Source organism: Balaenoptera borealis, assembly GCF_965194805.1.
Source record: "Balaenoptera borealis genome assembly, chromosome: 7".
Lineage (NCBI taxonomy): Eukaryota > Metazoa > Chordata > Mammalia > Artiodactyla > Balaenopteridae > Balaenoptera > Balaenoptera borealis.
In genome coordinates this window covers 20,477,453-20,505,431 of record NC_138864.1, presented here as the reverse complement: position 1 = coordinate 20,505,431, position 27,979 = coordinate 20,477,453, and the positions used below count along the sequence as shown (strand labels likewise).

Sequence of the window (27,979 nt, the reverse complement as noted above, 5' to 3'; positions counted from 1 at the left end):
ACACTTCAGAAAGACACAGGGAATTCGCCGGCAGTCCAGTGGTTAGGACTCCATGCTTTCACAGCTGAGGGCTGGGTTCAATTCCTGGTCAGGGAACTAAGATCCAACAAACCGTGCAGTGTGGCCAAAAAAAAAAAAAAAAAAAAAAAGGCACAGAAACCTAAGGGACCCCAAGGGAACAAAGATGTCCCAACATTTCAAACCAGAAGCTCACAGTGCTGTGATTTCATTGTCTAGAGAGACTAGAGGGGGAGGAGAGTGTCTGCTCTGTTTCTTGCCCCAAGGCTGAGATACGCTTTTTACCTTCATCTTGCCTTGGTCAGCCAGCACTATCTATTCTGCATTCCTGTGGTTGAAGTTTCCCCTGTCCTTGTAGCTTGCTGGGGAGGCTTTTTTTAGACTAGGTTCTGAAGGAGTTGTGAAAAAGGGTTGAAGGTGTCCAAGAAAACTGATGGAAGATTTTTTGTGCATGCGATATATAAAATATAACTACACTTTACCTGATGAAAGGTTTTTATATAAGTAATTTGTGACTTTGCAGCTATATGGCTGAATTATTTTGGTATATAAATAGTGGAAATTTTCTCTCTCTTGCTCAGAATATATAATTTTGCTATAAATTATAGTGTTTAAAAAAAATTATAGTGTTTTAATAATTGGGTTTGTGAATGATTTCACACAGTTAATCCTTAGTAACAATGGAGATCAATATGGAAGGAAATATTTACCTGTTACATGGTGATTTCAGGCATCAGTATTTTTGCTTTCTGTTCTTGGTGAGGCAGCATTTTGGTGCTAGAAGTGCCTGAGTTCAAATTCTCAAGCTCTGCCACAGGGTGACTATGTGATCTAAAGCAAACTAATCCATATCTCTGAGTCTTACTGTAAAATGTTGTCATCAGTAATGTCGCGGTGCTGCTACTTAATAGAATGGTTGCAAGGATTAGTGTGAAACATCTGACAGAGTTTTCTTCTAGTACTTATTCTGAAGCATCTATATTTTTTGTGCTCTATAACCGTAATGCTGACAAAAATTTTAAGTCTTCTTTTTTTACTTGACCTATTTCCATAGTGTAAACAGTCTTTATAATTACTGTTTTAAAAGTATTGAAGTATTAAAAAGTATCATAGTAGACCCATGACATTCTGCTACTAAAATATACTGTGTAATACATGATGTCCTTTCTGTATATAATATGAACTGTAAACTTACCTGCTTCTCTCAAGAAATAAAGTTTTTAAAAACCTAATGTTTTGAGATAACTGTAAGATATCTGTAAGCAAAACCAAGAAGAAACAACAGAGCTAAGTTGAATGCAGGGAGTGGGCCAAGGGTGGGCTTACCAGCTGAGCAATGCATTCCCATACACCAGCCTGAAATTGCAGCCTTCCACAGATAGATTTGCATATCATAGACCTTTGGGTTGCACAAAAATTGTCAAAACCACAAATATACCATCCTTTACCTAATAATGATATCAGTATATGTGAGCATTTTTAGTTTTGTTTCCAAATTTTTTCACTGTGAAAATGATGCTGTTGAATAGATGTGTGTGTGTGTGCACACGTGTGTGTATCTTTTTCCTTCTCTAGTAATATTTCTTTAGGATAAATCTCTTAAAAGTAGAGTTACTCTCTTAAAGGAGACACACCTTTTATGGCACTAGATGTAATTGCCAAATTGTTTACAAAAATATTATATAGATTGGCACTGTCCCAGTTAAGTAGTTTCAGTCACACATAACTAGGGATTTTCATTTAAAGTGTGTTGGGGGGACTAATTTAACAGGTGAAATATTGATTTTAATTTATATTTCTTTGGCTACTAGTGAATTTAAACGTTTAATTTTCATATATTAATGGTTTTTCTTCTTGCATTATTTATTCATTCATATCTTTCTCCTATTTAATTTATGGGATCACTTAATGATTTAGGTCCTTTTCAGGGTTTTGGATAAATTAAAATTTTATCTAATCATGTTATTCTGCTTTTCTCTTTCAGCTCCAGTAATAAACCGATTTACGAGGCGTGCCTCAGGTAAGTCTGATGATGGATTTTGCTCACTAATGGTGACATTTTAAAAATGGATTGGATAAGAAGGTATGAAAAGAATAATTGCTATAGAGTAATAACTTATTTGTCAGTCATTTTCCCAGAAAACACAACCATCTGATAAAATCAAGAACTAGAAAATAATTGGAAATACCCACTGAGTGGCTAAGCTTAAAATCACACTGTGCACTGAGGCTAATGTATGGAGACTCTTACCCCAATTTGTTTATTTCTGCTCTTGATAAATTATTATCTACATGGTTATCTGGTTTGCCAGTCACAGTTTAGAAGCAGTAATTTAGAACTTGGGTAAAGGACACTCTAGAAACAGGGAGGGATGGAGAGTTTTTAATAAAGGACAGGAAAACTCATAACACTCCGATATAAGACCTTGTCATCATGGGGTTCTATTCAGAATAGGAGCAAATTGCTTTATATTTGTTCATGCCCCAGGGGCTATTGCTGTCCTAGAGATACCACAGTAACCTTCTGCATATTCACAGTGAGGGCGACCTTAACCATTGACAGGTGCTTAAATTTGGTTCACTATACTGGGCACCACCTACATTACATTGGTGGGGAAGTATAGTACACAGTTGAAAGCATTTCTATCCTAAATGAGTTTGGGCGCTGAAATGGATAAACTATTGTTTGGAAAATTCACTTCTGTGAAATACCTTCTTCTCTAAAGATAGAGGACAAGTGAAGTACTACCATGTTTGGTTTGAGAAAATGACTTTCTTTTATATATAACTAGAGTTTTTTGGTTGAAAAACACAAGAAATAATTTCAAACAGATCATCTTTGACATTTATATAATACAAATGAGTCATTTGTTTCATAAAATTACCTAATTTCCATCTGTGCTATATTATTAAATGTGTTTTAAGATTGAGTTTTATTTTTAATTTGTCAGCAGTTACTGGTATAATTAACTCTTATTATGTGGTGACCAGGTCTATAAGGAAAAAGACAGGGATTAGGATAATATGCTGTATTGTGATGGTATCTACTTTATCCTCCTGAGCTTTTTGTAATGTTGAGACATAATCTATTTTTAATGTTGAAAACAAAGTGTAGATTATAATGCCTTTCATGGAATGAGAGATTATGTTTATGTCAGTAAGGCATCAATCAGACTTTATCCCAGAGTAGAGCTATCAAGAGTGATCGTATTCTGGTGTAATATGTAGTCTTTCATGAGCAGTGGTGGAAACAGAGAGGAACAATAAGACAGAATCAGTAGTGTGATATCTTGTCTCCGTGATGTAAGATTCTTTCTGTAGGAACATAGTTAAGACTCTTAAAATAAATTGTCTCCCTTTCTGCCTCAAACTGACATGAGACATTTATTTCTGGGCAAATTCCATTAATATTTGTTGTTCAGTATACTTAGCATCAGTTGAAGGATCAGGGGCTCTAGTATATAGGTTCGTTTTGAAACACCCTTATTTCACTCACCACCACCACTGCTAAATCTGTGTCCAGTGTATCTCAGCAAGATTGGCTGGAAATGCAGACAAGCTAGAATGCCGGCAAAGAAATACACGTTCAAGTCAAATGTTGCATTTATTCCAAGTGATAGGCAATAGGAAATGCCAGTGAAAACAACAGGGAACAGTTTGATTTAAAGAAAAATGAAATGATATCAACGTTCAGGAGTCATATTGTAAAAGCCTTAAAAGGTGTAAATATTGTTACCCTAATAATATAACATGCTGGAAAGCACTATGAGAATGAATTTTGACATTAATTATTGGAAGGAAAAGAGAACTGACTTATGGAATACCCCTGATGGGTCAGGCACTGTGGTAAGCATTTTATACACATTTTCAGTCTTTCAGGCAAGGGAAATAAAATTATATTTACTGCCTTGGATAAAAAGAACAATATGGTCTTTATCTAAAACTTTTTTGACAAAGAAAGCAGAAACTGTCTTAAGACATCTTGGGGAGGAAATTCTACAGTTCTCTTTGTTAATTTAATCTAGTGGCGAAAAGTAATTCAATGCAGTAGTAGATTAGACTTCAGTTTCTTTTGAAGTAGCATTTCCTGAACATAAAAAAACTAGATATCTACTTAAAATAGGGAAATTCATATCTGATAATTAAAAATATTTCTTAGGATATCTTTTTTTGATGAAGTTTTAATTCAGAAATACTTTTTCTTTTCAGAAGTAAATTGTAACTTTAAATTTGTAATGTGAAACCTGTAATTTAAGGGAAAAAAAATAAGTGAGCCAGAAATGTAGGATACAAGAGTTTACTTCTTGATACAAGAGTTTATTTCTTACTCGTCTATTTTTTTTTTTTTAATTTATTTTATTTATTTATTTTTGGCTGCGTTGGGTTTTCGCTGTTGCGCGCAAGCTTTCTCTAGTTGCTGCGAGTGGGGGCGACTCTTCGCTGCGGTGCGTGGGCTTCTCATTGCGGTGGCTTCTCTTGTTGCGGAGCACGGGCTCTCGGTGCCTGGCCTTCAGCAGTTGTGGCACGCAGGCTCTAGAGCGCAGGCTCAGCAGTTGTGGCGCACGGGCTTAGTTGCTCCGCGGCATGTGGGATCTTCCCGGACCAGGGCTCGAACCCGTGTCCCCTGCATTGGCAGGCGGATTCTTAACCACTGCGCCACCAGGGAAGCCCCTGACTTGTCTATTTTTTAATAATAATTACAACAGTAAGTACTGTATGTATACATTATAACAATAAATATACTATGTGTAGTTCTAGGTAGTCAATCACGTTTCTTTTTCAATCACTTTTTTTTTTTTTTTTTAAGAAGTTGAATATTTTATTATTAAACTGTTTCTTATTTTCCTGCAAGGCTGTTGCTTCACTGTATAAAAATAGCACCAGCAAACACAGTACATTGCAAAACTAAGATAGGAATGTTCTTCACTGGACACTATACAACTAACAAACTTTTCTCCACTGTCATTTCTTTCCAGTGGCAAGTTCATTGAGTATTTTGACCCAAATCCAGGGATGGCTGTAAACAAGTTACAATATTATATAAGGTTAAGATAGCAATGTTATCCTTGAATTACATAATTTTTATAACTAGTTTTACCACAGATAATTTCAGGAATTCTGAGTATTATAACTGGAGACTAGCCTAAAAATCACAGGGTGTTGTGAAAAAGATGCATAGTGTTTATCTGAAATCATTAGGAAGTTAAGGGGTATTTTCTTCAGGCAACAATGTTTCCAGTAGCTTCTTTTGCTAAAAGTTGCTTTTTAAAAATCTATCCACCACTAATTTAAGACAACTATGCTAGATTAAGTTGTTTCAAACTAGTTTATTTAGGGGTTCCATTTTCACTCCTCAATAGATTTTATGTATTTCTCATATGCTTCTTCACTCATTAGTTCATCTAGTTCTGAAGGGTTACTGAGTGTCATCTTGATCAGCCAACCATCTTCATAACAAGATTTGTTGACAAGTCCTGGATTTTCTGCTAGAGCTTCATTAATTTCAGTTACTTCTCCTGATAGAGGAGAATAGAGTTCACTAGCAGCTTTCACACTTTCCAAAGCACCAAATTCCTCTTGTTTGTTCAATTTTGTCCCAACTTCAGGCAGGCTACAGTAAACAACATCTCCCAAAGCTTCCTGTGCAAAATTGCTGATTCCCACTGTTCCAGCACCGTTTTCTGTTGTTACCCATTCATGTTTGTGAATTTACGACCGGACAGCAGAGCGGGGCCGGTGCGCAGCGCCCGGACGGCGCCTGCCCGCAGTCCCCAGGGCCGCGGCGGGCAGGGCGCGTTGGGCGCAGAGATGGCGCGCAGGCTGCAGATCGCGGTCCGCACGCTGCGCGCCACTCGCAGCGCCATGTTCGCAGCGGTGCAAAGGGTCTCCGCACAGCATCTAGAGCCTCAATCACTTTTGACTGAACGAAAATTTAAAAATAGTGTGTTATGATATATTCCTAATTTGACTGAGTTTCCTACATCTTTGAGGTTTTGGCTTTTGATATTCGTACCGCACCTATCAACAGTAAATATTTCAACTTGAATACTTCAAACAAAACATTTCTCCCTTTTATACCTTTTTCTTTTGTTATGGTTCATGAGGATGAGGGCAATGTTTATATTAAGGATGTGTTTAACAAATACATAATTTCAGATCATTTTTATAAATAACACTTTTTCTGCTGAACTCTCCTCATGTGTTTTCAGTGCCTGCCCACAAACCTGTTGGTTTTTATTTCTATAAGTAAAAGGAATCAGTTTCACTCAGTATTTTCAAACAAAATTAATTCCTAGAATTGTAAGAGTTTGTAGCAGTTTCAGGGTTTCATAAGTTAGTCTTCCACTTGGTTCAGGAATGAAAGGCATATAGTGGAGTGTGATTAATGGATAAAAACAGGTGGGCATTTGGAAGAGTAGGGTCTTGCCTTATAGCGTAGATAGGATAAGTTCTACAAGACTTATGATGATGAAACTGTCAGATTTTTTTTAACATCTTTATTGGAGTATAATTGCTTTACAATGGTGTGTTAGTTTCTGCTTTATAACAAAGTGAATCAGCTATACATATACATATATCCCCATATCTCTTCCCTCTTGTGTCTCTCTCTCTCTCCCACCCTCCCTACCCCACCCCTCTAGGTGGTCACAAAGCACCGAGCTGATCTCCCTGTGCTATGCGGCTGCTTCCCACTAGCTATCGGTTTTACATTTGGTAGTATATATATATACATGCCACTCTCTCACTTTGTCCCAGTTTACCCTTCCCCCTCCCCATGTCCTCAAGTCCATTCTCTAGTAGGTCTGCGTCTTTATTCCCGTCCTGCCCCTAGGTTCTTCATAACCTTTTTTTTTTAGATTCCATATATATGTGTTAGCGTACGTTATTTGTTTTTTCTTTCTCACTTACTTCACTCTGTATGACAGACTCTAGGTCCATCCACCTCACTACAGATAACTCAGTTTCGTTTCTTTATGGCTGAGTAATATTCCATTGTGTATATGTGCCACATCTTCTTTATCCATTCATCTGTCGATGGACACTTAGGTTGCTTCCATGTCCTGGCTATTGTAAATAGAGCTGCAGTGAACATTGTGGTACATGACACTTTTTGAATTATGGTTTTCTCAGGGTATATGCCCACTAGTGGGATTGCTGGGTCGGATGGTAGTTCTATTTTTAGTTTTTTAGAGAACCTCCATACTGTTCTCCATAGTGGCTGTATCAATTTACATTCCCACCAACAGTGCAAGAGGGTTCCCTTTTCTCCACATCTTCTCCAGCATTTATTGTTTGTAGATTTTTTGATGATGGCCAGTCTGACCGGTGTGAGGTGATATCTCATTGTAGTTTTGATTTGCATTTCTCTAATGATTTATGATATTGAGCGTTCTTTCATGTGTTTGTTGACAATCTGTATATCTTCTTTGGAGAAATGTCTATTTAAGTCTTCTGCCCATTTTTGGATTGGGTTGTTTGTTTTTTTGTTATTGAGCTGCATGAGCTGCTTGTAAATTTTGGAGGTTAATCCTTTGTCAGTTGCTTCATTTTGTCAGATGTTTTTTGAAATCCAGGTAAATGTATCTCTGGTATCTTCCTGACAGCACCCCATAACCTTTGTTTGCTTGTTTGTTTACTTATATTTTTATTGAGATATAATTGACATGTGACATTGTGTGTGTTTAAGGTGTACAGCATGTTGATTTGATACATTTATATATTGCAGTATGATCATCCATAACCTTACAGTACCCGATAATCCTATTGTTAAACAAAAGAAAAAGAAATACTGCTTTTGTTCTTTTTTAATCCATTTATGCTCTGAGTAATCACTTCTTACCTTGTCTTTTTTAAATACACAGAAGTCATATACATACTCTATTTTAGAGTTTTGATAGAATTAACACTGATAGTTTTGCATTTAATTTCTCTTAGAGCTTATTATGGACTTTCTGTTTTGGAAGATTCTTCTTTTTGGTGGAAAAATGGGAAACATACTATTTATTGTTGTAATTATTATTAAAAATTATTGGTAGTAGTAGAGGTAGTAGCTGAATAAATCTTTGAAGAGTAAAACTTTAACCAAACAACAATTCTGTTGCTTTGTTGTTCATCTGGTATATTATATGGGAAAGACCCTAGGATGTAGAGTTATACAGACCTGAGTTCAAACCACCCATTTACTGTGTAAATTTGCGTGTAAGTTATTTACCTCATTGAGTGTTACTTCCTTATTTTCATTTTCTTTCATTTTGGGATCACAGCAGCTGTATTCACTTTTTTTTTTTTTTCACTTTTGTTATGCTGGTTAAGTTAGATGGTTTTTATAAAGCAGAGTGTCTAGGCTCTCAAAAATGTTAGTGGTCAGCTCTCTTGAACATAGTTTAAGACAAAACAAAACAATAAAATGCTCAACTCTGTGTCTTAGTCTGTCATAAAAAGGCCTTAAAGAGTCATAACACTATTTTATGTTCATCCTTTAATATGGGCCTCTCTTTTTATTGTTTGTACATTAAAGTTTTTTTAAAAAAAAGAGTATAATGATTTTCCTCTGTGGTTTTGGCTCTGAATTGAAAAACAAATTGAAATGACCTGTTAATCTTGAGCCAGTGCCTTCTCAGGAGGTCAGACCTGTCTCTGAATTTTTTTTTAATCTCAGGATTTTATTTTGAAAAAAATCAAGCTTATAGAAAAGTTTGAGGAATAGTTCATTGAACGCCTTTATCTAGATTTCCCAGCTGTTATTATTCTGCCACATTTGTATGCTCTTTTCTTTCCTTCCTTGCACATGCACGGACACACACTTTTAGTTTTTTAACTGAACCTTTTAGGAATCCTAAATACCTCATGCATGTCTCCTAAGAACAAGGACATTTTCTGAATAATATAATGTGCAAGGAATTTAAGTTTGATATAGTGCTGTTATCTAATCTATAGTCTAGAGTCCAGTTCCTCAGTTGTCTTGCTGTGTCCTCTCTCCCTCTCTCTCTCTCTTTTCGTTCAAGCTCATCCAAAGATTTTATATTGCATTTAATTGTCATGACTCTGCTGTCGTTGTCTTTCACAAAATGGCTCCCTGAAATTTTGAAATCTGCTTTTTTAGAGCTCTGACGGTTATCCCCAGCAGTGGGGCAGTTCCCGGTTATCACCTGTTGTGAGTTCTTACATTGTATGGGCACGTCCACTGTCTGGTCACGATGCCCCCATTGATTGCCACGTATTGCTGTCACGGACTGCTGTTGAGCATTACTTGCTCTAATATGTCATTATTTCTTATAACAAAAGTGAAAATGGAGCTCCAAATTATGTATTGGCTAATTTTCTTTTCACATGTAGATAATTAGCCACTCTGCAATTTTTAGCCATAACATGAGCATTGAATTTTATAGTATACTTTTAACAGATCTAAAATCTTCTAATTTTCCCTAAACTAGCATTTGGAATAATTCAGAAGTGAAATTAACTCTTTGAATCTCACACACCCACTGTGTAAAAGGGCACATTAAAAACTCAGTAAAATCACCCCAAACAGAAAATGATTAAGTCCCCAAGAAAAGTAGTGAAATAGCAGAAGTTCCAGATCTTATCTTGAATCTGATTCAGGGCACATATGCTTCCTTCTGTTTTGTTTTGGAAGGATTTTGTAGCTTTGGTATTCATTGTTTTTATTTTAAAGTTATTTGACAAGAGCTTTTAACCCCCAAATTATTTTTTCCCAGAGGTCATTCTCATATTTTCAAACCAATTTGCTAGTATGAATATATTTACATTTATATTTTGTTATTAGAAGCTCATTTCAAGCTTGGTAATCACCAACACTAGATAATGCATTCCAGGAGAATACTACTTTAATTCATTTACTAATCCGTTCAGCAGACGTTTACTGATTCTTTACTTTGTGCCAGATACAGTGCTAGGGATGCAAGAAGAGTAAGATAGGGCCCTTAGACAGTTCCGAGTCTAGCAGGGAAGCTGGCTGTGACTCAGAGTGTGCTAAATACCAGAGTATCCACAAAGTGAAAAGGAGAAAATGTACAGTTCTTCCCGGGCATGGGGCTCACAGAAAGGGTGCCATTTGAGCTGGTCTTTAAGGCTTATGACGTGGGTTTCAGCAGGAAGATAAGAGGAGTATTTGTGTTTTATCACTAGTAGGGCTGTTTTTATTATAAGTCCTTTTTCATAGTATGCTGCTCTGCACTTGACCTCTGCCATCAGTCACTTGTGGCCTGGAGTAAGCAGATGCCCAAGGCCATGGACAGCAGCGGCTGAAGGCCAGGAGTTATTTTATTTTTGCCTTTAACTTAAACATTGCTTCAAAATGTTAGCATCTCTCTTATCAGGGGAGGCAGTATAGGCTCTGGATTCAGAGACCTAGGTTGGAGTATTTGCTCTGCTACTCACATATCCACTTACTAAAAGTGTGTGTGTGTGTGTGCGCGCACGTGTGTGTGTGTGTGTGTATGTTGGTCTTAGTTGCCTTTGTTTCTCCAGGTAGAACATGGAGATATCTCACAGAATGATTGTAGTGATTAAACAGAAGATAATCCATGAAAGACGCTTCACACAGTGTTCCCCCCAGTTTAGTTTTAGTTGGCATTTAAAAAAATTTATGAGTGAGGCTTGGGATCTTTTCATTAATTTTGGCCATTTGTATTTATTTTTCTGTTAACTGCCTGTTCCAAAAAATTTTTTTTCCCCTTACTGATTTAAGTGTTTGAGCTCTGAGGTCAGATGGCTTTGGGTTCAAATTTGGGCTTTGACATTCACTAACTGCTTGACCTTGAGAGGGTTGTTTAGTCTCTTTGAACTTTTAGTTCATCTTCTGTGGTGGTAAGAGTACCTAACTCATGGGGTATTCTTAACTAATTGATGAGATAATCAATGTAAAATATTTAACCCATTTCCTAAAGAATAGTAAGAATATAATATGTTTCCTAGTAGCATTACTAGTACTACTGAGATTTTTTTTTTTTTTAATTAAGGATAGAACTTGTCAAATACCTTCATGGCATTCATACAAGCATTTGTTTTCTTCCCTTTTAACATAATGATATGGTAAGTTGTATTAACAGATTTTCTAATATTGAACTATCCTTATATTCCTAGAATGAATCTGCTTGATCATAACATCAATTATTAATTGTGTTCTTAAAATATAACTGACACATATCAACTATTATTTTAGTACAAGTCAAAACACATTTTGTAACACAGAATTCAGCTCTGAATTTTAGGTATATTTCAGAGAACATTGTTGAATATGCTTTCCTGTTTTAGGTGAATAATGAGGGATCAGAACTAGGAATTATCTATTTAGAAACTGTTGGTTGAAGCACCTCGTAACCCCAACAAGAGGCGTTAATTATGATTCAGATGTGCTAGTCAGTATATATAACAAGCAACCATTGTTCTATCCAAACCATAGAGCAAGAAATGGCATAGGGAAATGACATTTTGTTTCTGCATCATATTTTCATGTTCTTTGAGATTATATATACTTCAGGGTTTTTAAAATAATAATCACAGTGTAGTTTTATAAAACTGCAAGAACACTTTTTCATACATAGGAAATTAGTATATGTTCTAATTTGTGCCTTTTAAGGACATGTGCAGCTCTGAAATAGTATGTTGTATTGTTTCGATGACTCAAATCCTGTTACTTAAGGTTAATTTTAGATTGGGAATCTAGCAGAGAAATGAAATAAATACATAAGGAACATTTGTGTAAACCACTTCTCATGGTTTTCCTTCCCAAACCATTTTCATCCATAAAATACTGACTTCTTTTTTTTAATTCTTCCTTTTTTAACTTCAGAAGTACTAAGGGCATTAGAAATGTGGTATGCATGAGGTAAAGATATTTTATATTGAAAAGTTAGAATTTTAGTTCCATGCTATGGGTCCATTCTGTATACAAACTTGTATATAATTAGAACCTGGAATTCCACTGAGAAACCCTTTGAATAATCATAATAGCTGCCATTTATTGAGGGCTCCCATAAGCCAGGAACTGTTCTGAGTGCTTTGCACGTAGTAATTAATTTTATTCTTAAAGCACCTCTATAGAACAGGTAGTGTATTGTCCTAACATTACAGGTAAGGAAAACTGATACACAGAGGTTAAGCCCTTGTCCAGGGTAACAGCAACAGAGGGGCAGGACAGGATTCAAATTCAGACCTTCTGTCTGCCAACCCTGTGCTCTTTCAAATACTCCATTCTGCTGACGAAGATGGAACTACTGCCATTCAACAAATATTGAGTGTCTTCAGTGTGCTGGAAATTCTTAATTGTAGATCTAAGGCATTGCCATGGTGAGCAAGATACACAAGCTCCGTGCTGTCATGAAGAGTACTTCCTTGTGGAAACAAAATAAAGGCATAAACTCCATAGTTTATGAAGGTCCTTCATAGGCATAGCCAGTTGTGTTTTGCAAAGGTATTTTATAATAACGATGAATGTTGTTCCCCTTTTCTCCGTTTACCTAGTTGGTTCATGAAATCCCTGTCTTGGCTATCCGTGATATGTTTTGTTTTTATGTAGACCCAGGAGACTGGGCATTGTAGGTGAAAATTCCTGTGCTTTGGCATCTGAAGACGTGGGTAAGAATCCAAGCGCTCCATGGTGTGCCAGCTGTGTGTGAACTCTGGCTTCGGTGTCTTCATTTATAAACTGGGCATTGGGTGCCCTACCCGCTACAGTGGTTGTTAGGATTAAGTGAGCTCAGGTCCCTAGCACAGTGTATGACATAGAAGGATCATCTATTAGTTTCCTATTTTCTATACATTTTCTAGTCTTAATAATTTTCAGTGAAAGATACAAATGCAGGTAGAGGGAATAAATTGAGTTCCCTGTAAATGATGTTTAACTTTTTTCTCACCAGAATGCTATATTTGTTCAAGTAATTTTTGTTTGAAATCATCATTTAGGCAAATGTTGAAGAAAGTTGATGTTGCAGAATAACTTAGAATTAATATTCAAAAAAAATCTGCTTGAAAGAGTTAAGTATAAAAAATGCATCTTAACAGACTGCTTTCTCAAAATTTTCATTGGTATATTATATTACTGTGCTAGAATTTACTTCTTGTTCTGTACCATAAAAATAATACGTTTTAATTTCATATTGCTTCAAAAAGATACTGCTGCTTATTTGCTTATACTTAGTAATACTCCATATTCGTTTCATTAGAAACATTTGTTTCTGATATTCAGTAACTCAGTGTAATGTGATAATCAGATTTGGTTGTACTGTAGTGAGTTCTTGATAGAAACCATACCTGTTAATTAAATTATTCATGTGTACACTTAATAGCTTTGGCCCTGTATCTAGTCTGTCGCTGGATTAGTGCTGACTTTCACTGTGGCTTCTCCTTTCTTTCTATTTCTATTGGCACCGTACCACTTACAACACACATAGGTCGCTGTAACAAGGCTAAGTAATCTCTCTTGCTTTAGTCTTCCTTCTTTTCCCTAATTCATCTGGCACATCTTTGTCATAATATCCTACGTATCACACATCATAAATTCTATACATTTTAAATTGATATTCGACTCAAGGCCCTGAAGAACTTAGACTCAGTTACCCTGTAACCCTGTTTTCTGTTACCCCGTAACTCAAACCTCCCCATCCAGTCTAGCTGTGGCTGCCTATTGTATTGTAAACATTTTTTGATTTAAAATATGCCATGTAATCCTCTCACCAACTTTTTGAGTAAGTTATTATTTTTATCCCCATTTTGTAAACAAGGAAACTGAAGCACAGAGAAGTGAAATAACTGGTCCAAAATCCTTCAGCTTGTCTGGGGAGTAAAGCTTGAAGCCAGTGAGTTTCCCTATGGGTGTGTGCTCTTCAGCACAGACTTTCTTAGGGACTAAAGCCCCACTCAGGTGTCATCCTGAATAAGAATCTGTGGGGTGACTCAGTTCTTCACTGAGTGACTCACGACACCTGTTGGCATGGGGGAGAATGCCTCTCCCAGGAGGTGACATTTGGGCCAACAGGTAGGAAGCACAGGGTGGCAGGGCTTGGGGAGCGTTCCAGGGGAATTGTGTGTGCAAAGGACTGCAGCTTAGTCTCATTCATAAGCAAGTGTGAATGTTTATCTAGTCTACTCCGTCCTTATGTCTTTTGACAGCTTAAGCCAAATATGTCAATCTATTTTTCAAGGTTTACACCTCATGTGATTCTTATACAGCTGGCACTTATTTAATCACAGCACCTCTGTGAGGTAGGTCTTAATAGCCACATTTTACTGCTGAGAAAAGTTGAGATTGATAATGCTTAGTAATGTAAAGAGGTCACACAATTAATAAGTGGCAGGAAAAAAGTGGTAGAGCTGGGATACACCTCAGTTTTTTGTAAATCCCATGCCCTTTCCCCACACTGTAGATCAGTCACTCTGTATAACCACGGATAATAATTTATACTCCTGTCTTAGATGAATCAATCTCCCTAAGCAGGATATAAGCTAGTAGGGTGCAGGGACCCTTTTTAGTACTTTATTGTCATAAATACCAAGCACAGCTTTACAAATAGTCAGTGATGAAAGGTCGTTTGCGTGTGTTAGCTTCGCTAAAGTTAGAGGCATTTTGCATATAGTAAAACAAAACTTTAATAATGAAAAAATGAGTTGTTTGCAGAGTGCATGTGTCATTTTCATAAAAATAATAATAAAACTATTAAAAATACCAGTCAATGGTTCTGAAATCCATGGAACATAAAAACTAAATTGAAGACCTAAGGCCAACCTTATTTGTTCTGCAAGACAGCAAAACTTGGTGGAAGAGAAGAATTTCAGTTTTGCAGACTACCTTTATCATTTGCGTTCTCTGACTTATATCATAGGTAAAGAATCATGGGTACTTCTGTCAGAAACATACATGGTCCCCGAGTTACGTATCACCCACTTTTGTTGTTAGAATTCCATTGAATAGTCATTAGATTTTGAACGTGTTATTTTGCAAATACTACTTCCTTATCAGTGACTGCTGTATGGTTTTATTTTTAGTTATTTTTGGTATTGGTTGGACCTTTATTATCTTGTTTTCCTTATTGTCCTGATCTTTCTGAACCAGTGTTCCCCTTAATTTCTGAGGTCTCCTTGATTGTGAGAGACTGAAATGCACGTTGAATTCCATCAAGTGAAATTGGAAAGTTTATTGAAATAATGGTGGCGGTGGGGTTCTCACAAAATCATCCAGCCACAGGGAGGGCAGGAATGCAGCTGGGCACCTGGCACCTGGGCTTTGAACACTGGTAGGGATCTCCCCATCTCTTGTTTCTGATTCTCTCCCCTGCTGTAGGCTGCTTTCTCCACATGATGGGAATATGACCACCACAGCTCCACACTTTACAGCAGTAGCCACCAGAAAGAGTCCCACCTGACATTCCCTCTGGTTCAAGCCCCCCAAAGATCCCAGGAAAGGGTTCTAATTAATTAGCCCAGCCATCCTGGATTGACCTGGAAGTTGTCTCGTTTTCCTGTCAGGGGTCTGCTAGGACACAGGGCTTGGAAACCCTGACCTCCCCGGGAAGTAATTTTATCTGCCCTATTTTGGGTTATTAGGATCCTGTCTGCTAGCTGATTCCTAGGTTAGACTGACTACCCTGAGGAAGCCCTCTGTGTTCGTGGAAGGCGGCTTCTCCCACGGCTCGTGAACTTCCTTTCCAGCCTAAGGGGACATCTGCAGTGTACTCAGTACCTTTGCGAAATCAGAGACAGTTGATGAGCCCTGAGCTCTGGGTGTGAGGAACGCTCCTGTCACTTGTTTCACCACCTGCCTGTATGACTGCAGGTGACCCATTTGGATTTGTCTTTTTCTGTTGAGAAACATTACCGTTTCATGATAGAATAATGCTTTACACGCAGAGTGACAGTAAATAACAATACCAGAAAAATGTCGCTTCTCTTTAAAAGAATGGAACTATTATCTTGAATATCAATTCATCTGGGTACTAATGGAAAACGCCTCGAGGAAGAAATAATGCTTTACATTTATACAAGTTTTTCTAAGAGATAAAATGGGAGGCTGAAGGTCACTGTAATTTTCCTTTCACAAACTTTTTTGATGTTATTTTCTTCTGAACATTAAAAGCAGCCAACCACCTGGCTCCTTCGTATTTTGCAAAGTTATTGAATTTTTAAATCAGATTGGATTTTTTTTTCTAGACTTGCAAGGGTTTGTAATTTGTGAGAGAACTGCTTTTTGGTGCAAAAAAATGTTTGTTTTTGGAATGTTTATACTCTGATAACTGTAGAAGAGATGGCTTTGTATCTGGTTGGTTGTGCTGTCCCTTCAGTTAAATTAAAAAGCACTTACATTAACTCACTATTTGCAAGACACTGTTCAGTGAGATTGCTAAAGATGAGTAGAATTTAGCTTGTGCCCAAGCCTGTGGAAGAGCTGACCTTGTACCCATGACTGCCCTACCAGACAGCTGTAGGATGGCACAGCAGAGCTGGGTTATGGTGCCACCACTGTGATTCCATAGTACACACTCTACAGGGAGCTTGTGCGCAAAGGAACAGACGGACAGTCCACTCAGTGAGTTTGTGCCCTCAGTGGGTGAGGCGGAGATGGGGGTCTACCCTTCTCGCTGGCTTGCTCCGTTCCTGTATGCCTCTCAGAGTAAGAGCACTTCTAGGGTTCAAAGGAATCCATTTCCCACACAACATGGCTTCTTAATGTAAGCCAGCAACAACTTCTGCTGCTCAACAGAAGAAAAAGCAATCTGTTTTAATGCTGGAGAGAAAACGCATTGTTGTGGACTTAGAACTATATGGCCGTCTTCAGCAGTGGCTTCCTATGGGATTTTCAAGAATAACATCGACTGTTGGAGATTTTGCCTCATATATTGTTTAGAATTTAGCCCCCCACATGATTCCACTGGAATGAAGATACAAATAAGGTGCATTCTGTGTTCCTACCTAGAAGGGAACCTTTAATTCTAACTTTCGTGCTTGGGGAAAGTGTCAGGGAGGATGTGGCATTTGTGCAGAGCTTTGAGGAGAGAGTAGGATTTTGATAGGTGGGAATGGGGAGTGGAAGGGATACATTTCCAGTGGGGAAACCACGTGAAATAATAATGTGTTGAGATAATAGTGAATAGTCTAATAAGGTTAGAAATATATGGGCTTTATTATAGTAGGAGGAAAGTCTTGAAAAATAGTTTAGAATCAGATCATGGGGGGGGGGGGTGTCCTTGAAAGGCTTGGTAAGAATTTGGGCTTTATTCTGTATGTTGTGAGAAGCATTAAAAATTTTGGTCAGAGATGTGTCATGCCCAAGAATGGTCAAGATGGATTCCTGATGTTTCAAAATAAGTCCATATTGTCCTCGCCACCCCTTTCACCTCAGTTATTACCCAGGAACAAACTGAGAAGAGGTGATCTCTTCGTGGGGATAGCCATATGGAACGATCAGACTGCCTTGCTCAGGTGTGTGAACTTGGAGGAGTGGAAGGAGGCAAGGTTAGACTGTCAGCTCACTGTGCTGTTATTGACATATGTATTATATATGTTACAGACCCAACAGTTTGGTGTTATAATTATTGCTTTATGCAATCCTGTCTTTTAAAGTAAAAATTAAGAGAAAAAAGAGCAAATGTGTGTATTTATACAGTCTTTTATATTTACTCAAATGTTTATCTTTTCTGGTGCTCTTCATTTCTTCCTGCTGATTTGAGTTAGCCTCTGGTGTCATTTCCTTTCAGCCTAAAGGGCCTCCTTTAGTATTTCTTGTAGGGCACATCTGCTAGCAATACATTTTCTTAGTCTTTGTTTATCTGAGAATGAATTCATTTCACCTTCATTTTTAAAGGATAGTTTTGCTGGATACAGAATTCTTGTGAGAATGTTTTTCTTTCAGCAATTTGAATATGTCATCAGTGCCTTCTGATCTCCATTGTTTCTGATAAGTTAACCATTAATTATTTTATTTTTCCCTTATATATGATAAATCTTTCTTTAGCTGTTTTGAAGATTTTGTTTTTGACTTTTAACAGTTTAACTAAAATGTGCCTAGGTATGAATTCCTTTGTGTTTATTCTAGGCTATGGTTCATTGAGCATCTTAGATCTGTAAGTTAACAGTTTTCATAAAGTTTGAGAGTTTTTCGGCCATTATTTTTTCCTGTTTTTCCTACGTCTTTCTCTCTTTTTGTGGAACTGCCATTATGTGCAGGTTAGTATGCTTGATGTTATCTTACAGGTCTCTGAGGCTTTCTTCATTTTTATTCATTCTTTTTAATCTGTTCTTTAGATTGAATTATTTCTGTTGATCTTTCTTCACGTTTCTTGATTCTTTTTTCTGCCAGCTCAAACATGGTGAACCCATCTAGTGAGTTTTTCATCTCAGTTATTGTGCTTTTCTATTTCAGAATTTCATTTGTTTCTTTATCATAATTTCTACCTCTTATTGAGATTCTCTTTGTTGAGTTATTGTCATCATACTTTAATTCTTTAAACATGGCTTCCTTTAGTTCCAAAGCATTATGGTTTGCTCTGAGGTCTTTGTCGGAGAAGGCCAACAGCTGGGCCCACTCAGAGACAATATCTATTGACTGCCTATTTTCCTGAGTATGGACACACTTTCCTGTTTCTTTGCATGCCTTACAAGTTTGCTGAGAGCTGGCATTTTAGATTATATTTTGTAGCAATTCTGAATTCTGATTTACTCCATGTCAGGCTTGTTTCTGCTGTTTTTTTGTTTAGCAACTTTGCTGGGCTAAATCTATGGACTCTGTCTCCACCATGGTGTGTAGATGCTAATGTCTCTGCTTTTTAAATTTTTTCTTTTTTTAAATAAATTTTATTTACTTATTTATTTTTGGCTGCATTGGGTCTTCATTGCTGCGCGCCGGTTTTCTCTAGGTGCGGCAGGCGGGGGCTACTCTTCATTGTGGTGCATGGATTTCTCATTGCGATGGCTTCTCTTGCTGCAGAGCACGGGCTCTAGGCGCATGGGCTTCAGTAGTTGTGGCTCGCGGGCTCTAGAGCGCAGGCTCAGTAGTTGTGGCGCACAGGCTGAGTTGCTCCACGGCATGTGGGATCTTCCCAAACCAGGGATCGAACCCATGTCCCCTGCATTGGCAGGTGGGTTCTTAACCACTGTGCCACCAGGGAAGTCCCTTAAATTTTTTAATTAAAAAAATTTTAACCCTGGCTCTCCAGGGTTAGCCCCTGTGTCTGCATGGCTTAGTTTTCAGTCCATGATTGGTTAGAGGTTATAGTCAAATGCCTTTAGCTGATGGATCTATGTGTGAGTTGGGGAGCATGTTCAAATTTCGGTAGCTTTTTTTCCCCTCTGACAACCATCAATCTGTTCTCTTTGTCTTTGAGTTGGATTTTTTTGTTTGTTTGTTTAAAGATTCTCTACATGTGAGATCATACAGCATTTGTCTTTGTTTGCCTTATTTCACTTAGCATAATGGTCTCAAGGTCCATCCATGTTGTTGCAAATGGCAAGATTTCCTTCTTTTATGCTGAATAGTATTCCATATTATGTAGATACCACATTTGCTTTATCCATTCACCCGTGGATGGGCATTTAAGTTGCTGCCACGTCTTGGCTACTGTAAATAATCAAGACAGTGATTTCGTTTTCTTCAGATAAATACCCAGAAGTGGAATTGCTGGATTGTATGGTAGTTCTATTTTTAATTTTTTGAGGAACTTCCATACTGTTTTCTGTAGTGGCTGCACCAATTTAATAATGCACAAAGGTTCCCTTTTCTCCACATTCTCACCATGGCTTGTTATTTCTTGTCTTTTTGATAATTAATAGCCATTCAGACAGATGTGAAGTGATATCTCATTGTGGTTTTGATTTGCATTTCCCTGGTGCTTAGTGATGTTGAGCATCTTTTCATGTACCTGTTGGCCATTTGTATGCTTTCTTTGGAAAAATGTCTCTTCGGATCCTGTGCCCATATTTTAATTGGATTGTTTGGTTTTTTTTCTCTTGAATTGTTTCAGGTAGTTTTAAAGTGTATCTAACATCTGACTGCCATCTCTGTGTTCTCTGCATGTGCTACAGTCTCATGGACAGCCCGGGATATTTGGATAGGTTGGGCCCTGTCCGCTTTCTCCTGTGTGCCCACACAGCCTTCCAGTGGGCCATGGTTGCTTGGAGAGCTTTTGAAGCTCTTCTGTGGTTGTCGCATTTTTAAAAATTTCTGGTTAGTCTGTTAGTGTGATGTTTGCCGCAGCCAGGACCACAACCTCCAGCTAGGTAACCTGCTAGCCTTGCTGTTTGTCTGCTGCCGTGATCACCATTCCCAACTGTGTTTCTGGGCATGGAGTTTTTTGCACTTTACTCTTAAGTTAGCCACCTCCAGCGGCAAAGCTGGTAAAACTACGCTGCTGACCATCGTGGGGCTGGGGCATATGGGGTAGCAGTCCTAAGCAGGGATGCCGTAGACTCCCTGTGAAATAATGGAAAAAATGTATACTAGTCTCTGTCCCCAGTTCCTGGTACAGGGCTCCTAAAACCCTTGTGATTTTCTAAGTCGTAAGAGCAGTAGAAGCATCTTTTGTCCTAATGTTTGGTCTTTGATCCTTGTTCCTAACACAGAGCTCCCAAATCCTTTGAAATTTCCTGGGTGATAGGAATGTCTTTGTTCTAATGAGGAGACTTCTGGTGGGCTTGGGGATAGCTTCAGGATGGGGGCTGGTCACCAGGAAGACCAAGCCAGGATTAGAAGCTTGGGACTTTCAGCCCTACCTGCCATTCTCTGGGAAAGGGAGAGGGCTGGAGACTGCGTTAATCATCATCAGTCATGTGATGATGATCTGGCTATGTGAGGAAGCCTCCATAAAAATCCCCAAAGTACAGGGTTCGGTGAGCACATCTACATGCTGGGAGGGTGATGCACCCCAACTCCACGGGGACAGAAGCTCCTGCACTCGGGGCCCTTCCAGCCCTTGTCCTATGTATCTCTTCATCTGGCTGTTCATCTGTACCCTTTATCATATCCTTTATTATATAATAAACTGGTAACATGTTCCCCTGAGTTTTGTGAGCTGTTCTAGCAAAGGATCAAATCCAAGGAGGGGGCCTTGGGGACCTAAAATATATAGCCACGTTGGACAGAAGTTGTGGGTAACCTGGGGACCTACTACTTGTGATTGGCATCTGAAGTGGGGGGGTGGTCTTGTGGAACTAAACCCTTGCCTTGTGGGATCTGATGCTAACTCCAGGTCGATAGTGTCAGAACTGAATGGAATTGTGGACATCCGGCTATTGAAGGAGGATGGGTCAGTGTGGGAATCAGCTCTCTCATGCGTGGTGTCGGAAGTGTTGTGAATGTGGTAGTAGCTGGGAGTAAAGGAAGAACGCAGGAGTGTTTTTACAGTCCCGCTGTTCTAACTTGAGGTTCAGTAGTTTTTCATGAACAAATGCTTTTCAATTTGTATGCCTTCAGTTGATTTCCAGAGTCCTGAAATGTTTTTGTTTTTCTTTTTTTGTGAGAATTGTATTTTGTTTTATCGTTGCTTTTGGGGTGAGGAGTTGCCATACTCCTCACTCTGCTGTTCTGAACACCTGAAGATTTTTTTTAATATTCAAGGTGTAGAGGAAGCCATATTCTTATAAGATTAAGGTAGACATCAGGTCCGTATTTTTATTTTATGTGAAAAGTTCTATTAGAAAGAGTTCAGTTTTACAATAATATCGTTAATGAGATTTTTTTTCCTAACTACTTTCTAATAAGTTTTTGTACCTTGATTCTGCCAATTGAAGAAGCTGTATGTTTTTAGGAAGTATTAAATTATAAAAGTAATTTTGAAAAGGGATTAGATGCATTTAAAAGAAAGACTGATTTTTGGCAAGGTAACATTTATTATGTTTTTAAGCCCTTTTATGTTTGAGATATGAATGTTTCAAAGAGTCTTACAATCATCTCTTTTTGGAAAAAAAATCCTTTACTTCTGATTATAAACACAGCACATTGAAAAAGAGGAAAACCTAGGAAGGCACAAATAGGAAAAGTAGAATTATCACAATCACACTTCGAAGAAGAAAACCACCATATGAACTCTGGTATCTCCTCTGCAGACTTCATGCATACTATCTGTGGGCTCAGGTCATTTATCTGTCTTGAAACCTGTTTTTTTAAAAAAACAAACAAACAAAAAAAGCAAGCTAATTCAGATTTGGTGAACATCTTCCTATGTTATTAGATATTTTTGTAAAACACAATCTTTAAATGGATGTAGAGTGTATCAGTAGTATGTATGGATATCTATCATAATTCATTTGTTTATTGTTGGGAATTTACATTTCTTCTGTTTTCAGCTGTCAGGATGCCTTCAGATTAGATTACTTGAAGAGCACTTGCTGAATTAAGCACGAGCATTTTCAAGGCTTTTAATAACTATTTTCAGACTGACCCCTCCATCTCCACCACACCCGCCACTTAGAGTTTCACAGCAGTGTATGAAAAAGTTCACTGTAAGCTGGGCACCCTCTCCAAAATGAAATTTTGGTAAAATCATGTCCTTTTGCTAATTTATTAGATTTTAAATGCTTAATTGCTATTTTATTTCTATATCTCCTATCTTAACTTTATATCATTTTTTAAATTAAAAATTCTTTTAAATTCATTATCATTTATTGCCTCACAAATCTTGACTTTTTTTTGAAGTTTCCCTTTAAAAAATTAGAAATGGATTTTTTCTTTGCTCAGAGAAGAAAATCCTACTAAGCTGTTTATTAGGATTAATTTCTTTTGAATTTAAATAATGAATAAGCTAGACTGACTTGCTTTTACTTGTGTATATATATTATATATTATAAGTGTTTGGATGTTAGTATGCATTGTCTTGTTACAGTTAGATGACATTTTTCTAAAATAGCATCGAAATTCTTATTAGACTTCTGATAATTACATAGAGAGACTTAACTGAAAGATACTCCTGTAATGCTTACATTTAGTTTTATTACTAAATCTGGAAGCTGGGAATTGACTAAACTATTTTCCTGTAACTCTGGCTATATTTAAGTCCAAATATCACATCCAAGTATCATCTTGACAAATGATACTGGTTCTGAAAGTTTATTAATAAATTAGAAGAATCTGTAGTTTTTCTGTTCCTGTAATCCTCTCATAGGTACATGTTAGGCAGTGTTAGTCTCAAAAACAGTAAACAAAATTATTTTTAAGCTATAAGTAGCTCTGCTGTGTCTGAAGGACAAAATTCTATTTTGATAAATATGAGTATATCATTCATTATCAGCTAGAACTTGTGTTCATATTACCTTAATGTGATTCAAGGTCTCAGACCAATGCCAAGAGGTGATCACATTATCTGAACAATAGAGCATTTGCACAAACTCTTAGGAAACCGTTTGCTGGCCTTTTAATCAAAGAATTAGAATTCTTTTTTGATTTCTCCTTGGCTATTAATTTCTGAAAACCCACACTATGCATCAAATATAATGCTCAGAAGTCTTCCTTAGACCATTTTCAGCAAAGCATAAATATAATTTCTAATACACCATTGTCCTCTAGTACAAACAGATCCACTTGCTGTTTGCTACTTAATAGTTCTAGAGAATATCTTTGAGGAATTGTAGTGACTAGTAGCAAGCACATACAAGGGCTTTGAAGCATTAATGGTTATCAAAATATGTTCTCAGAATTATTCTTAAGGCTCTTTTATTGTATCTATTTGTCTTATTCTTGGTCATTTGTAAGTTTTTATACTTTTACTTAAAGAACATTTGTTTGAAAAAAAAAAAAAAAAAAGAACATTTGTTTGGAATATATGATCTGGAAAATACCCAGAAATTGGGTCCTTTGATTACATGCACTTGACCTTTCTTGGATCTTCACATTGTTAATTTTCTTAAATCCTTACTGATGGAAGGAATGTCAGTAGCTACAGGGGGACCATTGTTGCATGTGAGAGGGAGTGAGGGCACATATGGTGTTTCCTCCATTCTCTGAATCCCGCAGGCTACTCATAGCCTATGAACAGTGGTATTCTGTAGAGTATTTGAGTCTATCCTATTCTGGATTCCTCCTCACAGAAACACTTCATGTTGATTGACATGCTTCTTTTTATAAACCTGTTGAATGCTTTGTTCTCTTAATTGTGCCATACTCCTTATAAACGAGTTAATTATTAAAAGAGGTGATGGATATTTTATAGACTGAATGTATACGGGTTGAACATGTGGTGGAAAGAAAATGGATTGGGGATAGATTCAGTGATTGAGTCCACGTACTTCATAACTAAAGTTTTTCATTGCTTTGGAACCCAAGTCTAGAATAAAAATTTACTTACCATGTGTATATGGGTTGTGACATAGTTAGTCCTTTGTTTTTCCTTGGGAGGCATTTTTGAAGAAAAATTTACACTTAAAAAATACAGTTTATATACAATATTATGTTAGTGTCAGGTTTACTACATAATGATTTGATATTTATATACATTATGAAATGATCACCAGGATAAGTCTAGTAATTATTTGTCCGCATACAAAGTTCTTACAATACTATTGACCATATTCCTTATGCTGTATATTACATCCCTGTGGCTTATTTATTATATAACTGGAGGTTTGTACCTCTTACTCCCCTTCACTTATTTCATCCACCCTAATTCCTCCCTTCTGGCAATCACTTGTTTTGTTCTCTGTGTCTATTAGTCTGTTTTTGTTTTGGTTTGGTTTGGTTGTTTTGCTTCTTAGATTCTGCATGTAAGTCAAATCATGCAGTATTTGTCTTTATCTGTATGGCTTATCTCACTTAGCATAATACTCTCTAGATCCTTCCATGTTGTCACAAATGGCAAGATTCCATTTTTTTTATGGCTGTGTAATATTTCATTGTATATATATATAAATGTATGTATATATGTATTTATATATACACCACATCTTCTTTATCCATTTGTCTATCAGTGGACATTTAGGTTGCTTCCTACATGTTTTTTAAAAAACAGATTAAAGAATGTTTTGGTTTCTGTAGCTTTAATAATAGGAAAATAGCAAGTGATGGACAAATTCTCATTTGTTTGAAGCTCTCTTTTGCTGCTCATTTATGTATCTTAGTGACACTGATCCAATAGTGTCCTGAACATGGTGGTTTTCTTGTGAGGTATGAATGGTTCTTGATAAATATAACTAAATCACTTTGTTGTACACCTGAAACTAACACAACATTGTAAATCAACTATATTCCAGTATAAAATTTTAAAAAATTTTATAGAGAACCAGAAGATGGTTTTGAGGGGCTGATTCTTAAAGCCCCATTGATAACCTTGGGGAGAGGTAAAACCAACTAGATTAAGTGGAAGCTGTATTTCTTTCATTTCACCAAGACAGGATTATACAGTTAAGTATCTTGGCTAAAATCTTTAAAATTTTTCTGACATGAACATAATTGATTTGGGAATTAAATATTCACTTAAGTACTATTTAATGAAGCTTGCCAACATTTCTGCAAGATAGGTTCAGGATGTGTTTATATTGCTCTTTTTGAATTATAGCTGAAATATAGGCAGTAACATAGTAGATTATAATGAGTTTTTTAAAATTTATTTATTTTATTTTTGGCTGCATTGGGTGTTCATTGCTGCGCGCGGGCTTTCTCTAGTTGTAGTGAGCGGGGGCTACTCTTCGTTGCGGTGCGCGGGCTTCTCATTGCGGTGGCTTCTCTTGTTGTGGAGCATGGGCTCTAGGTGCGTGGGCTTCAGTAGTTGTGGCTCGCAGGCTCTAGAGCGCAGGCTCAGTAGTTGTGGCACATGGGCTTAGTTGCTCCGTGGCATGTGGGATCTTCCTGAACCAGGGCTTGAACCCGTGTCCCCTGCATTGGCAGGTGGGTTCTTAACCACTGCGCCACCCTTACTCTGTAGATTTTTAAGTTAAGTTTTTTTTCACTGTTTGTAAGTAAACTGTGAGGTTGATTTCAATACTCTCTCTCTCCTTCCCCTTTTAAGCCCCTAATAGAGAGAGAAGGAGGGAGAGGAATCCTTGGGTTTAGGGCCATCAGACGGTGTTCTCTCCTCTGGGCACATGGTAAGATCACACTTCCATGTCTCCGTGACGTTAGGAAAGATCACGTCACTTGTCCTATGAAATGTGATGTACATTCCTTCTTGGCAGAGGTGACATACATCACTTCCACGCTGAAGCTTTGGGAGCAGAGGGGAGGAAAAATTCTCCAGTACCCTCTTGAGGTCTCTGGCTGGGCTTAAGAATTAAACTGACAAGATTAAGAGAAGAAAAGCATACAAATTTTATTGAAGTTTTACATATACATGGGAGCCTTCATGAGAAAATGAAGACCCAAAGAGGTGACCAGAGCAGGAGGCTTTTACACCTTTTATACAAAAAAAACAGTAAATTTGTGAAGAATTGACAAGACAAAAGGATTTGGGCTGTGGGTAGTTAAATGGTGAAGGAGTAACAAAGTTTGTTTATACAGCATTCTCTGCCCTGGTGATAAGAATGTCTCCCTTCCTCCTGGTACAAGGAGAAGGTATCTTTCACGTGGGAGGTTTATCTCCTACTTTCAGGGAAGAAAGGCAGGGCAGGGAGGTGAAGGTCAGAATGACCTTCCTGCTTCTGAGATTTTCTCAAACTCTTTCAGCCTAAGATAGTATGCCAGTGTGCCATGTTTTGGGGTACCATGTTTTGAGGTGCTGTGTCTTGAGCCCCATCAGGAGCCAGTGAGTAATTTGCCACTGTCTTGGGGACTGGTGACATTCTAAATGGTGGCAGCTCTGTCAGCCTGCATCCCTCTGTAAAGAACACATGGGGCAGAGTACCCACTGTCCTGAGATGGACATACAGTGTAAGCGAGATGTAAACTTCTGTAGTTTTAAGTCACGATGATTTGGGGATGCTTGTTAGTGTAGCATAAGCCAGTCTACCCTGACAGATGCAGTTTCCATAGGTCTAAGGGGCAATGAAGAGATACTAAAATAACTATTCATTTCTTCAGCCATTTTTGTTAACATTTACTGTGTCCCATTCACTCTTCCAAGTGCTAGAAATACAGCAGTGAACAAAACAATCTCCTTTTCTCAGGAAACTTCTTCCCATTCTTCATTAACTATTTAGAGAGTCTGTTTTTCTGCAAAGCCTTGTTCTCTGAGCAGCAGGTCACCCCTTTCTCTTCTGTGCTCCTACATACTTTGTACACACCTCCATCGTGGCACTAGTGTTATTGTGGCTATTCTATTTCTATTTTCTTGTTTTCTAGGCTGTGATCGCCTAGAGAACAAATGGTTTATACATGGTACATAGTTCTATATAATATTTACCAACAAGTACCTACTGTATAGCACAGGGAACTATACTCAATATCTTATAATAACTATAATGGAAAAGAATCTAAAAAAAGATACATGTATGTGTAACTGAATCACTTTGCTGTATACCTGAAACTAACACAATATTATAAATCAACTATATTTTGATAAAAATTTAAAAAATAAAGTGATATAAAATACATAGATGTAACAACTTACATAGTATAATACAGAGTGATAATATAGATACTTTGCATCGTTCTTTTTGCATCACCTCCCACATTTCAAAAACTATTTTTCTGAATGAATAAATCAGATTTCCTGTGGGTCCTTTTGCTTGAATGTGATTTGGGATCTAAATGTGAACGTCTGTATTTTGACAGATTGTCCAAATGCCTTTGCTTTGTGAATTACACTTTAAGGTGATCACTGATATGTCACAGCAGATAGTTACCAAGTTACCTGGGCAGAAATGTGAGTGAAGGGGGGAGGGGGAAAGTCTATGGCTTGTCGTTGTGCCTCTTCCCTTTACTCACTTATAACTAGTATACCTGTATGCCAGTGTCGCTCAATCTTATTTTTATCATTGCGTCTACCCCAAGTCTTTTTAGACTTTTTCTCCCTAACTGCCACACCCCCCCCATGAGATTTTAATACAACACATATACTGTATATCTGGTTAAGAATTGTATGTGTATCTG

At 37.4% G+C, this 27,979-nt stretch overlaps 1 protein-coding gene and 2 pseudogenes across 4 annotated transcripts in view; 1 reads left to right on the top strand and 2 right to left on the bottom strand.

Annotated features, from left to right (window-relative positions):
- The window catches only part of LOC309632359 (large ribosomal subunit protein uL22m pseudogene), an 86,671-nt pseudogene extending 81,764 nt beyond the window's left edge, over positions 1-4,907 (bottom strand). Inside the window, exon 1 of the transcript XR_014249532.1 lies at positions 4,806-4,907. The product of XR_014249532.1 is annotated as a large ribosomal subunit protein uL22m pseudogene (transcript). The remainder of the gene's footprint in view (positions 1-4,805) is intronic.
- PRKAR2B (protein kinase cAMP-dependent type II regulatory subunit beta) overlaps positions 1-27,979 on the top strand; it is a 103,173-nt gene that overhangs the window by 27,689 nt on the left and 47,505 nt on the right. For both annotated transcript variants that reach the window (XM_082399872.1, XM_082399873.1), the window contains exon 2: positions 2,003-2,038. In XM_082399872.1, coding sequence (XP_082255998.1) covers positions 2,003-2,038 — 36 coding nt within the window. The remainder of the gene's footprint in view (positions 1-2,002; positions 2,039-27,979) is intronic.
- On the bottom strand, positions 5,326-5,917 carry LOC309632384 (glycine cleavage system H protein, mitochondrial pseudogene; annotated as a pseudogene). The gene has a single exon. The product of its transcript is annotated as a glycine cleavage system H protein, mitochondrial pseudogene (transcript).